Consider the following 15,187-nt stretch of genomic DNA (forward strand, 5'->3'; position numbering starts at 1 on the left):
AAATATTCATTTCACTGACGAAGGGGGGATGTATCCCCAAAAAAAAAAAATAAGCATATGAAAGAGCACCAACCCAACTCGTTTGAATTTGAGTATGTACGTTATAAAATATGTGGTTGTGAAGTGCACAGATGATTTTTCATAATTAAGATGAAAAAAAANACTAAATTTAAAAAAATACGCATATGAAAGAGCACCAACCCAACTCGTTTGGGTTTGAGTATGTACGTTATAAAATATGTGGTTGTGAAGTGCACAGATGATTTTTCATAATTAAGATGAAAAAAAATTTAATTTTATGCTGCGCCTGATGGTAATTTAACCCGGACCCTCTTGGCAGCAGCCAATTGTATCCAGCGTCTTTGCAACTTCAGCTACAGCCATACATGTAAATGTGTTTTCAAATGTTGAGTTTGAATCAACATCACAGCGCGCGATTAGTGTATTTGTACAGATAAACATGTACCATGTATGCTTGTATGTGTTGTCCCCGCTGTACATGCTTTTTATATATGTACTAGCAGACCCGGCGAACTTCGTCCCGCCCAAAATTTTTATATATTTTATTGATACATTTTGGTCCAACATTTTCACCAAAAATTCACGTTTACGATTTTCATTGGCACATTTGTCTGCTAAGATTAAGGTTTGGTGGTCATTTTCCGCTTTAAATAACCTAAGGAAAGTGTTATATCCGTTCTTGAAATTCTCCAGTTGTGCGGCATTTCATAGCACGGTTATTCGCAAAGCGAAATAAATTTTTTCCTCTTCACTCCCTGGCGGCAACAATGACCCGGTTCTATAGTGAATGTCCTAGAAGCTTTACAGTATAGTAGGTGCCAATTTCAAAATGGGTGCGAATCATTGTTCTGTACCTTAAAAGTTTGAACGCATAATAATATTGCAAAATCACATCCATTGGGCCAATTGCAACGCAGGACCGTCGATATGCTCAATGGTGCAACAGGTCGACTTAATCTGACCTTCACGGCCCCTTTTCTCACTTGGCTATTTTTAGTAATAGCTCGACTTCAGCACCACTTGGCAGCACGTTTTTGCAATAGTATTGCATACATATTTAAAACATTAGCCAAATCGGATCATAAATAAGATTTTTAGTAATAACTCAACTACAGCGCCAACTGTCGGATTAAATTGTGAAACTAAACCATCCAGAGACCCACTCAAATACACAAAAAGTTTCGTTAAAATCCGTACAACCATTTAGGAGGATTTCACTCACAAACACACCTACAGAAGAATAAAAAAATTCATTCAAAGATAGCTAAAGTTCGGTAGGTTTGTAGGCCTCACACCCCTTTTCAAATAGCCCAAATTTTCTCCATGAGAATGGGCTTGATTTCAACTATATACATATCTCCATACGAAGTTCCAGTACTGTACCATGAATACTTTCAGAGATATGCAGTATAAAAATTCGATTTATATGGGAGGAGCCACGCCCCCCTTTCCAACAGCTGCCCTCTTTCTTCATGAGTATGCGATTGATTTCGTATATCTCCACACCAAGTTCCAGAACTCTATGAACACTTCCAAAGATAGGCAGTATGAAAAATTCGGTTTGTATGGAAGATGCCACGCCCCCTTTTCCAATAGTTCCAATTTTTCTCCAAGAGGATGCGATTTATTTCGTACATCTCCATACAAAACTCTAGAACTCTACCAAAAAATTTCCAGAGATAAGCAGTATGAAAAATTCGTTTTGTATGGGAGATGTCACACCCTTTTTTACTATAGCTAAAATTTTTCTCCAAGGGTATGCGATTGATTTCGTATATCTCCATACCAATTTCCAAAACTCTACCATGCACACTTTCAGAGATATGTAGCATGAGAAATTCGGTTTGTATGGGAAGTGCCACGCCCCCTTTACATATAGATTTTTTTCAGCCTAAAACCATCCTTGGGACACGTGCGGCAGGTGGCAGTTTCGAAAAAATCGGTTCAGCCGCTCTCGAGCCTTGCGAAAACTAACAAACGGCTTTCTAAATATAAATTAGTTGAGATATATTATATATTATAATTATATTTTGACAGTATCCGTTGTTTCTGATTGGCGCAAAAAATCTTGCCTAGTGACGAATTCGCCCCTTGATATGGTCGCTACTTAAAGCTATTTATATTCGAAATTGCATGAAAATTGGAAAACAGGAATCTATAAGCTTATCCAGGTAAAAAGCTACCTATGTACCGAATTTTAAGCAAATCGGACCATAAATACGATTTCTTCGAACAGATCGGTCCCTGGTCCACTTCTCGGACAAAATGGATCATATATGCTGATATATGCTAAAAAGCTACCTACGTACCGAATTTTAAGCAAATCGGACCGTAAAAACGATTTTTTCGAATAGATCAGTACCTGGTCCACTTCTCGGAAAAAATGGACCATATATCCTAATATATGCTACAAAACTACTTACGTACCGAATTTTAAGCAAATCGGACCATAAATGCGATTTTTTGGAATAGATCGGTCCCTGGTCCACTTCTCGGAAAAAATTGATCACATATGCTAATATATGCTAAAAAGCTATCTGCGCACCGAATTTTAAGCAAATCGGACCGTAAATTCGATTTTTTCGAATAGATCGGTCCCTGGACCACTTCCCGGAAAAAATGGGTCATATATGCTAATATATGCTAAAAACCTACTTACGTACTAAATTTTAAGCAAATCGGACTATAATAAGATTTTTTCGAATAGACCGGTACCTGGTCCACCTACCCGAAAAAAAGTAAAATTTTTTTAGCCTAAAACATGGTGGTTACCGAAAGCTATTTGTATACAAAATTTCATGGAAATCGGACCAGCCGTTCGCTACATTACCTGTTAAAAAAAATATATAAAATATTTATATAATTAGTATAGATATGGGCAAACCTAAAAAAGAGGTAACCTTTGTGTTATTTAGCTCTATTTTCACTGTTGTAAACTATATCAAGCTGGTTGCTATTGGATATAATTCATTGACGTATACTTGGAGCCTCAAACAAAATTGGATCAATTTGTTACATAGCTTTTGAGTTATAGGTGTTTAAAATAAAAAAAAAAAACAAAATAATGAAAACAAGTGAATTTTTTATGTAATTTTTAAGAGGGGCACAATTAATTATGTCATAACTTTTGAAGCACACCATATTCTGATTTGAAATTTAGTGGGCATTAAGAAATTATGTGTACACTTCATATGTAGTAAGTAAGAAAAGTGTGCATTCAAAAATAACGAAATGGCAAGTAACTAAAAGTCTGTAACACCACATTCACAACTTTCAAAATTTTCGGTTTATCGCGCATAGTTTTTAAAGCATTTAATTTTCAGAACTTTTTAAGCATGTATTGTATTCTACAAACAATTACGAATAATTGTATGCCTTAGCAAGAGGTGTGCTTTCAGAATAAACCAACTTTTAAAGATAAAATATTCTGCGATCTTGAGCGTAATTTTTATTCCAAAACCATCTTAATTGAAGGCACATTTGGAAAATACGTGGAAACGATCTAAATATTTTTATAATTACCAGTCCTTATAAAGCTACATATACATGTAAAATGCTTCAAAAAAAAATTTCCATAGAAGTGTGTAAAAGCCCAGATTTAGTACTTTCAATTATGCTCCTTCTTGTAATCAGAATATTTCGAGCGTGGCAACAAATGAAATTTTTTTCGACAAAGGTTCTGATAGTTTCTCTTACTTAATATGAGCCTTTTAAATTCAATGGCGTCCCCAGTTTTGCCCGATTGGTTCCACTGTTGGAGATAGCGGTACTTGAAATTTCGCTTAAATTTGTACTACTATATAAGAAAACTATCTCACTTTTGAAGATATTTTACTAAAATTTTGCACACGATTTTATTTTAATATTTCCTTCACTATCTCTTAAACTCATCGAAATCGGTTCACTCTAACATCTAGCTCCCATACAACTGATTGTTCAGAGACGTTGTTTTGCGTTATAACTCCTCCAATTAAGCAGGTATACATTTAGTATAGGTTCACTTTAACATATAGCACGCATACAATTTATTATTCAGATATGAAATAAATATTTTAGCGCAAAAACACGTATCTGACTAATCAGCTATATGTTAAAGTGAACCCATTTCGATAATTTTAAGGAATAATTAAGGTAATATTAAAAAACCGTTATGTGCAAAATTTTAGTAAAATAACTTCAAAACTGAGGGAGTTTTTTATAAAATAGTTAAAATTTAATCAAAAATTCAAGTACCGTTATTTCGAAATCCGGAACCAATCTTGTAAAACGGCGTATGCCATTGAATTTAGAACGTCCCAATTAAGAGAGTTCAACTTTCAAAATCTTTGCTAAAAATTTACAACTTGAACAGCGGAATGCAAACCCAGCTTATTCCTTGGTATTCTATTTCATGTTTATTCCTCGCCTAACTTTTGAAGCACTTGATGAAAATGAATTACACTTATATTAATGGATTTATTAAGGGCCGGTTGTTCAATGTCTGATTAGCACAAATCGGAGGTAGAAGCTCCGATTAAGTACAACGACTGCTTTATCGATCACATGTTACATGCATGATGTCGAAATCGTCGATAGTGTAGTGGTTATGATAACCAGAAATTGAACAACCGGCCCTAGGAGATTACGAATAAAATGATATATAAAACATAGGTGTGCTCACAAATTTAAAAGTTTAATTTTTTTTTGGAAAGTGTACCTATTTTTAGATTTGCCCATATACTTTCTTAATTACATATGAAAAAGCATCCGAGACGTGCAAAACGCCATCCGTGCAGGGAAAAATGCTTCATCTTAATACGGGCGTATTTGAATTGAATATTATCCATTATACGTAGTGTATGTACATATGTATAATGAAAATATTCAATTTTCACTTGATTTAAATACGATAATTTTTAAACGGCAATCAAATAAAAAATTTTCATTTTTACAACGCGTTTTTTTTCTCAGTTTAGTTTTCAGAAATACGAAAATTGCGATATTTTAGTAACTACTGAAGCTTATTCACTCAAAATTAATATTTACAATGTTTTTTAGACGAAAAATAAAAATATTAAAAATTTTTGGAAAACGGGCATCGTCACGCCCACTTATGATGATATGTGTATATCTTCGTAACCGCTACACCGATACTCAAACTTGGCACAGCTTTTGACTTCAGTAAAATATAATACACGGCTGAAAATTTTTAAAATCGGACAATAACCACGCCTACATCTCATATAACGGTAATTTAGAGAAATAAAAAATCTTTAATAAATAATTTACTCAGAATTTATTTTTGCAATAATTCTTTAGCAAAAAATATGCTTATAACAAAATTTTGGAAAAAGGGCGTGGCACTGCCCACTTATGACCACCTATCTGTATCTCGGAAAATGTTCGATCAATTTGTACCAAACTCGGTATGATTATGGTGCTTCCCACACGAAAGCAAAACGTTGCTAATTATAACGGTAAACTTAGAGACGCTAATGTACTCAAAATTGATACTAACAAAAAGCCCTTGAAAAGAAGTAACATTATTATAGAATTTTGGAAAATGGGCGTGATACCACCCACATATAACTACATAAGTTTATCTCATTGTGTCTAACTGAACGTTCTATCGAAGATGTTTGAAATAGGGGTAAAACCACCCCTGCTTACCATGTAGCCACAGTTTTCGGAAAGGTGAAAAAACTATATTTTATACTTGCGTCAGGTATTTAATATTCGGCTCCGCCCGAACTTAGACTTCTTACTTGTTCTTTTTATAGCCACTGTTTGAAAGGATTTGAAATCATTACACTGTACAGCACTCGGCTGGGTATTGGACCAAACCAACTTTTTTTAAGAGATTGAGTCATAAGTAAAAAAAGTAATTTCTCCGTTTTTTGAAGTTAGCCTCCGAAATCGAGATATGGGTCTTCGAAGTTCGAAATTGGACCTAAAAAGCAAAAAAAGTAAAAATACAGAAGTTGTCCGCCTTTTGCTCTTATTTATATAAAAACTTATATTACAGGTGCTTTAACGGTTCAAAGGTCAGATCTTCGAAAAATTAAAAACTGAATATTTCAAAAAATTTTGAACTGTTATTTAAAAAATTCATATCGTTGTAAAGGTGATTTAACCCCCTTTCTTGTGATATGCATATTTGTATACTTCGTATATAAAAATTTTAGGAAAAACACATTTAAATGAAAAAAAAACACCTTTTTTTGTATAAACAAATATTTTAAACAAAAAAATTACTAACCGATTTTTAAAAAATTAGTATCGTTGTATACTTCGTTAATAAAAATTTGAGAAAAAACACTTAAAAGCAATAAATAACTTTTTTAACAAAAAATATTTTAAACAAAAAAATTACTCGCCGATTTTTAAAATTTTCATTGTTGTTAAGGCGATTAAACCCTCTTTCGTCTAGTATGCATACTTGTATACTTCGTACATAGAATTTGAGAAAAAAACTTAAAAGGAAAAAAACCAATTTTTTCTTATAAAAAAATTTTACAGAAAAATTACTAATTAGAATACCGTATTTAAATAAAACAAATAATTATTAATGTTTTAAGCATTAGTTCGTTCTTGTTCACCAACAGCCCTATTAAAAATAAAGCAAAATTATATGTAACAGAAGTCTAAGGCATATAAAAATGTAAAAACACCATGGCTTTTGATTTTTTACCAGGGACATAACAGTTATAAGTTTTATCGCAAAAACGTTGATCTATAACAGTTATTAGATGAGAAATATTCTTTCCGTTGCCGATAAGAGTTATTTCCCAACGTTTATTTTTTACGTTGCCTCATAACAGTTAGTGCCCAACGCTTATTTTTTACGTTGTCCATAAGAGTTATTTCCCAACGTTTATTTTTTACGTTGCCTGATAACAGTTACTCTCCAACGTTTATTTTTTACGTTGCCAATAAGAGTTATTTCCCAACGCTTATTTTTTACGTTGCCTGATAGCACTTACTGCCCAACGTTTTTTTACGTTACTGATAACTATTATGCAATAGAAATATTTTTTCCGTTGCCAGTCTATATAAGTATATAATTTGAATGCCATCAGATCTGCACCGTTCCTTCGATTTTCAAAAGTGAGGTGTCAAATTACAGGGGTTGTCACCTGTTAAAAATCTAGCTTAAAATTAATTTATAAGTTAAATGAATTACTTCATGATGAGTATAAACCGAAATAGTTTTGACAGGGGTTTTCGAAACTGCATGAAGGAGGGTTGCCGCCTGTTTGAAAAGCTACATTGAAATTTACACGTACCGAAGATGTAAATATCGTAATTCACAAAGGCCCTAACCAATAGATTGGTCCCTGGTCCACTTCCCGGAAAAAAGGATCCTATATGATAATCCAGGAAAAAAGCTACCTACAAACCAAATTTTAAGCGAATCGGGCCATAAATACGATTTTTTTTTAATAGATCGGTCCCTGGTCCACTTCCCGGAAGAAAGGATTCTATATGGTAATTTAGGCATAAAGCTACCTACGTACCAAATTTTGAGCAAATCGGACCATAAATATGATTTTTTCGAATAGATCGGTCCCTGGTCCACTTCCCGGAAAAAAGGATCCTATATCCTAATCTATGCAAAAAGCTACCTACGTACCAAAATTTTAAGCAAATCGAACCATAAATACGATTTTTTCCAATAGATCGGTCCCTGGTCCACTTCCCGGAAAAAGGGATCCTGTATGCTAATCTAGGCAAAAAGATACCTTTATACCAAATTTCAAGCAAGTCGGACAATAATAAGATTTTTTTCGAATAAATCGGTCCCTGGTTCACCTACCGGAAAAAAAGTAAAATTTTTTGGCCTAAAACATGGTGGTTGCTGAAAGCTATTTATACACAAAATATCATCAAAATCGTATCAGCCGTTGGCGAGCTTACCTGTTACAAAAAAAATTGACTATAGAATTAGTATAGAAGATAGTATAGACTGGCAACGGAAAAAATATTTCTATTGCATAATAGTTATCAGGCAACGTAAAAAATAAACGTTGGGAAATAACTATTATCGGCAACGGAAAACATATTTCTCATCTAATAACTTTTATGAAACAACGTTTTCGTTAAATTTCAGAATTCGGGCAACGTTTTCAATTTGTAAATTCGAGATAACAGTTATTTTTGTTCCCTGTTTTTTACATTACAGGTTATATATAAAAATTAAAGGTGATTTTCTGTTTTATTTAAATAAAGTATTCAATTGTATTACTAATTATTAATTTTTTTGGTTAAAATATTTTTTATAAGAAAAAATTGGCATTTTTTCCTTTTAAGTGTTTTTCTCAAATTCTTATATACGAAGTATACAAATATGCATATCAGAAGAAAGGAATTTGATCGCCTTTACAACGGTACCAATTGTTTAAAAATCGGTTGGTAATTTTCTTGTTTAAAATATTTTTTTTTTGTATAAAAAACGGTGTTTTGTCATTTAAATGTGTTTTTCCTAAAATTTTTATTTACGAAGTATGCAAATATGCATTTCAGAAGAAAGGGGGGGGTGGTCGCCTTTACAGCGATACCAATTTTTTAAAAATCGGTTAGTATTTTTTGTCTCAAATATTTTCTTTATAAAAAAAGGTATCNTTTTTTGGCCTAAAACATGGTGGTTGCTGAAAGCTATTTATACACAAAATATCATCAAAATCGTATCAGCCGTTGGCGAGCTTACCTGTTACAAAAAAAATTGACTATAGAATTAGTATAGAAGATAGTATAGACTGGCAACGGAAAAAATATTTCTATTGCATAATAGTTATCAGGCAACGTAAAAAATAAACGTTGGGAAATAACTATTATCGGCAACGGAAAACATATTTCTCATCTAATAACTTTTATGAAACAACGTTTTCGTTAAATTTCAGAATTCGGGCAACGTTTTCAATTTGTAAATTCGAGATAACAGTTATTTTTGTTCCCTGTTTTTTACATTACAGGTTATATATAAAAATTAAAGGTGATTTTCTGTTTTATTTAAATAAAGTATTCAATTGTATTACTAATTATTAATTTTTTTGGTTAAAATATTTTTTATAAGAAAAAATTGGCATTTTTTCCTTTTAAGTGTTTTTCTCAAATTCTTATATACGAAGTATACAAATATGCATATCAGAAGAAAGGAATTTGATCGCCTTTACAACGGTACCAATTGTTTAAAAATCGGGTGGTAATTTTCTTGTTTAAAATATNTAAGAAAAAATTGGCATTTTTTCCTTTTAAGTGTTTTTCTCAAATTCTTATATACGAAGTATACAAATATGCATATCAGAAGAAAGGAATTTGATCGCCTTTACAACGGTACCAATTGTTTAAAAATCGGTTGGTAATTTTCTTGTTTAAAATATTTTTTTTTTGTATAAAAAACGGTGTTTTGTCATTTAAATGTGTTTTTCTTAAAATTTTTATTTACGAAGTATGCAAATATGCATTTCAGAAGAAAGGGGGGGGTGGTCGCCTTTACAGCGATACCAATTTTTTAAAAATCGGTTAGTATTTTTTGTCTCAAATATTTTCTTTATAAAAAAAGGTATCTTTTCCTTTAAATGTGTTTTTTTATTCTTATATACGAAGTATACAAATATGCATATCAAAAGAAAGGGGGTTTAATTGCCTTTACAACGATACCAACCTTTTCAAAGTCGGTTAGTAATTTTTTTGTATAACATTTTTTTTATAAAAAGGTATTTTTTCCTTTATAGGNAAAGAAAGGGGGTTTAATTGCCTTTACAACGATACCAACCTTTTCAAAGTTGGTTAGTAATTTTTTTGTATAACATTTTTTTTATAAAAAGGTATTTTTTCCTTTATAGGTTTTTTTTTTCTCTAATTTTTATATACGGAGTATGCAAATATGCATGTCAGAAGAAAGGGGACTTAATCATCCTTAACACGATACCAATTTTTAAAAAAACTGTTAGTAATTTTTTTGTATAACATTTTTTTTATAAAAAGGTATTTTTTCCTTTATAGGTTTTTTTTTCTCTAATTTTTATATACGGAGTATGCAAATATGCATGTCAGAAGAAAGGGGACTTAATCATCCTTAACACGATACCAATTTTTAAAAAAACTGTTAGTAATTTTTTTATTTAAAATATCTTTTTTTTTTCATTTAAATGTGTTTTTCCTAAAATTTTTATTTACGAAGTATGCAAATATGCATGTCAGAAGAAAGGGGACTTAATCATCCTTAACACGATACCAATTTTTAAAAAAACTGTTAGTAATTTTTTTATTTAAAATATCTTTTTTTTTTCATTTAAATGTGTTTTTCTAAAAATTTTATATGCGAAGTATACAAATATGCATATCGAAGGAAAGCGGGTTTAATCATCTTTACAACGATATAAATTTTTTAAAAGTCAGTTCAAAATTGTTAGGAATTTAATTTTTCGAAGACCTGAACTTTGACCCCTTATAGCACCTGGAAAAAAAAAAAGTTATATAGCATTTAAATAAGAGCAAAACGAGAACTACGTCTATCNCGAAGGAAAGCGGGTTTAATCATCTTTACAACGATATAAATTTTTTAAAAATCAGTTCAAAATTGTTTGCAATANATAAAAAGGTATTTTTTCCTTTATAGGTTTTTTTTTCTCTAATTTTTATATACGGAGTATGCAAATATGCATGTCAGAAGAAAGGGGACTTAATCATCCTTAACACGATACCAATTTTTAAAAAAACTGTTAGTAATTTTTTTATTTAAAATATCTTTTTTTTCATTTAAATGTGTTTTTCTAAAAATTTTATATGCGAAGTATACAAATATGCATATCGAAGGAAAGCGGGTTTAATCATCTTTACAACGATATAAATTTTTTAAAAGTCAGTTCAAAATTGTTAGGAATTTAATTTTTCGAAGACCTGAACTTTGACCCCTTATAGCACCTGGAAAAAAAAAAAGTTATATAGCATTTAAATAAGAGCAAAACGAGAACTACGTCTATCTTTTTAGGTTTTTAGTTATTTACATGCAATAATTAAATATAATTTTTTACCAAAGGTCCTATTGCGAACTTCGAAGGCTCTCTCGATATCGGAGGCTAACTTCGAAAAACGGAGAAATCACTGTTTTACCTATGACTCAATCTCTTAAAACAATTTGGTTTGGTCCAATACCTAGAAAAAAAGTTGATTTTGCCGTACAGTGTTATTTATAAAAATTTCACTAAAATATTTTTGTACGAGGAAATACTCTATAAGGGCAAGAATGATAGAATACAAGATTGCGCCGTCCTGGGCGTTGACATTTGTGTACCACAAGTAAACAAAGAATAGAGCGAAAAGAAGAACGAGTTGAAACTGCCAAAGCAGTTCACTTTACAGCGAAAAACGTGTTTTAATTTTGCTAAATGCGAAAATATTGCATTTTTCACCTAATCCATTAGAGACCAGTGAACATTTTAGTGCACTCCATTGCTTTGCAATTTAGGCTGCTTCAGCAAACGTTTTAGTGCACTCCATTGCTTTGCAATTAAGGCTGTTGCAGAAAACTGCAGCAGCATCTCTGCGGGATTGATTAGTTAACTTGCTAATGGAGGCTGCGTGGGGCAGAAACAAAATCATTGTGAGGAAATGCTGTTAATATAATAATAGAGAAACATTTCGGGAACGGCATTGCCGTGCCCTATGTACACAAAATGCAGCGATTCGTCCCAGCGCTACACTTACACCTACGCTTCTTGCGTCTTGGGGGCTGTCGCAATTTGACACACAGCACTTCATGGTATTAGTTTTTACGCAGTCTTCAACTCAAAAATCACAATTAACACAATTTAAACTGATTTTTCACTTATAGTTCAAATTTCTCTTTCGCTGATTTGTAATCAAAGGTTTATTTACAAGTTACCACAATTGTTAAAATCGGCAAAACCAAAGTAGCGGTATCACTGACGGCGCCACCTTTGTTCGCTGCACCGTGCTATAAGGGTAAAATTTCAGGACAATATCTACCCGAATTTATAATTTTATCACAGTAATATATTAAAATACTTTTTTCAAAAATTCGTAATTTAGTGATAACTTCAGATTGATTTAATGGATTTTTTCTCGCTACGCTTTAAAGAACATCCACATAACATTACCTTTTACTTATTTCAGGTCCCAGAAGAGCTGATGCTTGATTATACTGAAATTACATCCATACCTCCTTTACCTCTTTGGGTGCTGTTGAATGCTGATAATGAATTACCAGGACAAGGCATGAATATTCTAGAAAAAAGTAAAGATTACAATGAACTTTTCGAAATGAACAAATCGGAAGATAATTTAGATGATCTTCTTGAAAACGAGGACGATCAATGCAAATTCGAGAGAAAATTGTCCATGCCAGAGAAACTGAGTATAGCACATTTTGGTTCACGTCAGGGCCAACTATTGTCGCGCCTTCTCACCCACACTCATTTGCCTGGCTTGTCGTCGTTAGATCAAATGCATTTGTTAGCCCTGGCTGATACTGTAGCAAACTTCAACAGCGATTTTAACGAGAAATTCGCCTCCGATCATGGAAAAAGCGTATGCAAAGATGTTTCTGGCAATGCAATGTCAGAATCATTGGATGATTGCGGTCTACGATTTTTACTCGCTATGAAACATTTTACTTACCTCTTGCGCTGTTTGCCATTAAATCAGAGAGCCCAATTTCAGAAGCAAGGCATTGGAACATCAAATATAGTATGGGCTTTTCACTCTGAAAGTGAAGAAGAGCTTTTAAATCTTATTCCATCATATTCAAAAGGAGATTTACGATGGGCAACACTGAAAGATCTGGGTGTGGGATATTGGTTAAAAAATATAAACAGCTTGCGTTGTTGCGTGGAAAAACTAGCTAAAAGCGCATACCAATTAAAGCAAGATCCGTTAGATGCGGCGATATTTTATTTAGCTATGAAAAAGAAGTCAATAGTATGGGGACTTTTCCGATCTAAGCGAGATGAAAAGATGACCGCTTTTTTTTCAAATAATTTCTCCGAAGATCGATGGAGAAAAGCAGCGCTTAAGAACGCATTTGTTCTGCTCGGAAAACAACGCTTTGAACATGCAGTTGCATTTTTCCTTCTTGCAAATTCTTTAAACGATGCCATAGAGGTCTGCATAAATAAATTAGAGGATTTTCAACTCGCTTTAGTAATAGCAAGACTCTTTGAAGATGACATTGAAATTTCGAATAAATCAACTTACTGTAGCTTACTCTCCGAACATATTCTCGGACTTCGGGATGAAAACAGTTCGTTTGATGTCAGTAAAGCTCACCCAGATCCTTTCCTTCGATCAATAACTTACTGGATCTTAAAGAGGTATCAAGAAAGCTTGCATACATTATTACTAAACGGCGTTGGCATGAACCATACTGCTTTCAAAGAAGAAGATATGTTAAAACCAGAAAACTCCTCAACAAATCCTAATGTTTTCAACTTCTACATATATTTACGTACACATCCTTTACTAGTACGACAGAGCTTAGCTTTATCTGCACAGGAGAAGAAATGTGCAAACGTTGTGCTGTCGGGATTTAGCTATTCTGGAGAGAGTCAAATATCAAAATCAAATGATAAACAACTGCAACTTGAAGACTCAATAACACCCATTGAAAGACAACTTTATTTTACAACTGCGCATGCACACTTTAAAGCAGGATGTCCAGCTTTAGCCTTGGAAGTTTTGAATAAGTTGCCAATGAAAATTATGGACGCAAACAGTATTTTTGAAGAAGCTTCCGCCCCTATTCAAAAAGTAGATCAAATAACTTCTGGTATAATTGACTGGGGGGAACCAGTGGTTGATTCAGCTGCAAATTTTGATTGGGGTGCTCCGGTTTCATCTGTGAACGAAGAACCATTCGAAATAAAATGGGATGATTGTGGCGTACAAGAAGATGGCGGAAGTACGTCACAAACTAAAACCGAAACAGTTACTCGAGATACAGCGGAAAAAGTTCCGATAGAAACTGCAAAAGATGTAAAAATAGATATTATGGCACAGCAACTAAAATTTGTAGCATGTTTAAAAATTTTGATGGAGGAATTGTCGACTTTAGCAACTGGTTTCGAAGTTGATGGCGGCCAGTTGCGATATCAACTATACATCTGGCTAGAAAAGGAAGTAGACGCATTAAAACAACTTTGCAATTACTGCAATTACGATGTCGTTAATTTGGAGACTTCTGCACAAATATCAGACCCCACACTTAATGTAAGTATTAAATATACTTTAGTAACGATAATTTTAAAATATCTAATGAAATCGACGCTGTAACCGCCTTAGCGATTTTGGCCGAATCCAAAACAGTCCGCCAGTCGTTTCTCTTCTTTGCCAACTGACGACAATTGGAAATGCCAAGTGAAGCCAAGTCCTTCGCCAACTGGTCTTTCCAACGCAGAGGAGGCATTATCTTTTCTCTGTTACGAGCATCGCGGCCCGTGTTTAATACTTTCAAACCTGGACCGCTTCGGTCAATTAGAACGACATGACACAGCCAGCGTATCTGCTGAATTCTAATTCGCTACACTATGTCTATATCGTTGTAAAGCTCATACAGCTCATCGTTAAAGCGTCTGCGGTATTCGCCATGTCAACACGTAAAAGCTCGTAAATCTTTTGCAGAATCTTTCTATCGAAAACTCCAACAGCCGCCTCATCAGATGTTTTCATTTTCCATGCCTCCACGCCAGTGCGCGCTACCACTCCGCCGGGTCTGGTTAAAGGNATGTCTATATCGTTGTAAAGCTCATACAGCTCATCGTTAAAGCGTCTGCGGTATTCGCCATGTCAACACGTAAAAGCTCGTAAATCTTTTGCAGAATCTTTCTATCGAAAACTCCAACAGCCGCCTCATCAGATGTTTTCATTTTCCATGCCTCCACGCCACTTCGCGCTACCACTCCGCCGGGTCTGGTTAAAGGAACATCGCAAAATAAAAAAAGAAAATAAAAGCGTTGTAAAAAGGCTTTTTCTTAACAGCGGTCGTGCCCGGCGGGCAGTGGCAAACCTCTGAGTGTATTTATGCTATGAAAAACAGCTGTTCATAAACATACAATCGCCGTTCGGAGTCGGCATAAAACTGTAGGTCCTTCCCCTTTGTGTGACAACATCAAGGCGCACACCACATATGTGTTAGCGATAATCTATTACACGGTGCTACAAAAAAGTC

At 33.5% G+C, this 15,187-nt stretch overlaps 1 protein-coding gene across 1 annotated transcript in view; it reads left to right on the forward strand.

Moving 5' to 3' along the window:
- The window catches only part of Rbcn-3A (rabconnectin-3 alpha), a gene marked incomplete at its 5' end in the record, with an annotated part of 167,835 nt that extends 153,543 nt beyond the window's left edge, over positions 1-14,292 (forward strand). The window contains one exon of the mRNA XM_017613962.1: positions 12,139-14,292. Coding sequence (XP_017469451.1) covers positions 12,139-14,292 — 2,154 coding nt within the window. The remainder of the gene's footprint in view (positions 1-12,138) is intronic.
- Between the last annotated feature and the right edge of the window lie 895 nt (positions 14,293-15,187).

Source organism: Rhagoletis zephyria, unplaced genomic scaffold (genome assembly GCF_001687245.7).
Source record: "Rhagoletis zephyria isolate East Lansing unplaced genomic scaffold, Rhagoletis_zephyria_1.1 Rzeph_scaffold_00741, whole genome shotgun sequence".
Lineage (NCBI taxonomy): Eukaryota > Metazoa > Arthropoda > Insecta > Diptera > Tephritidae > Rhagoletis > Rhagoletis zephyria.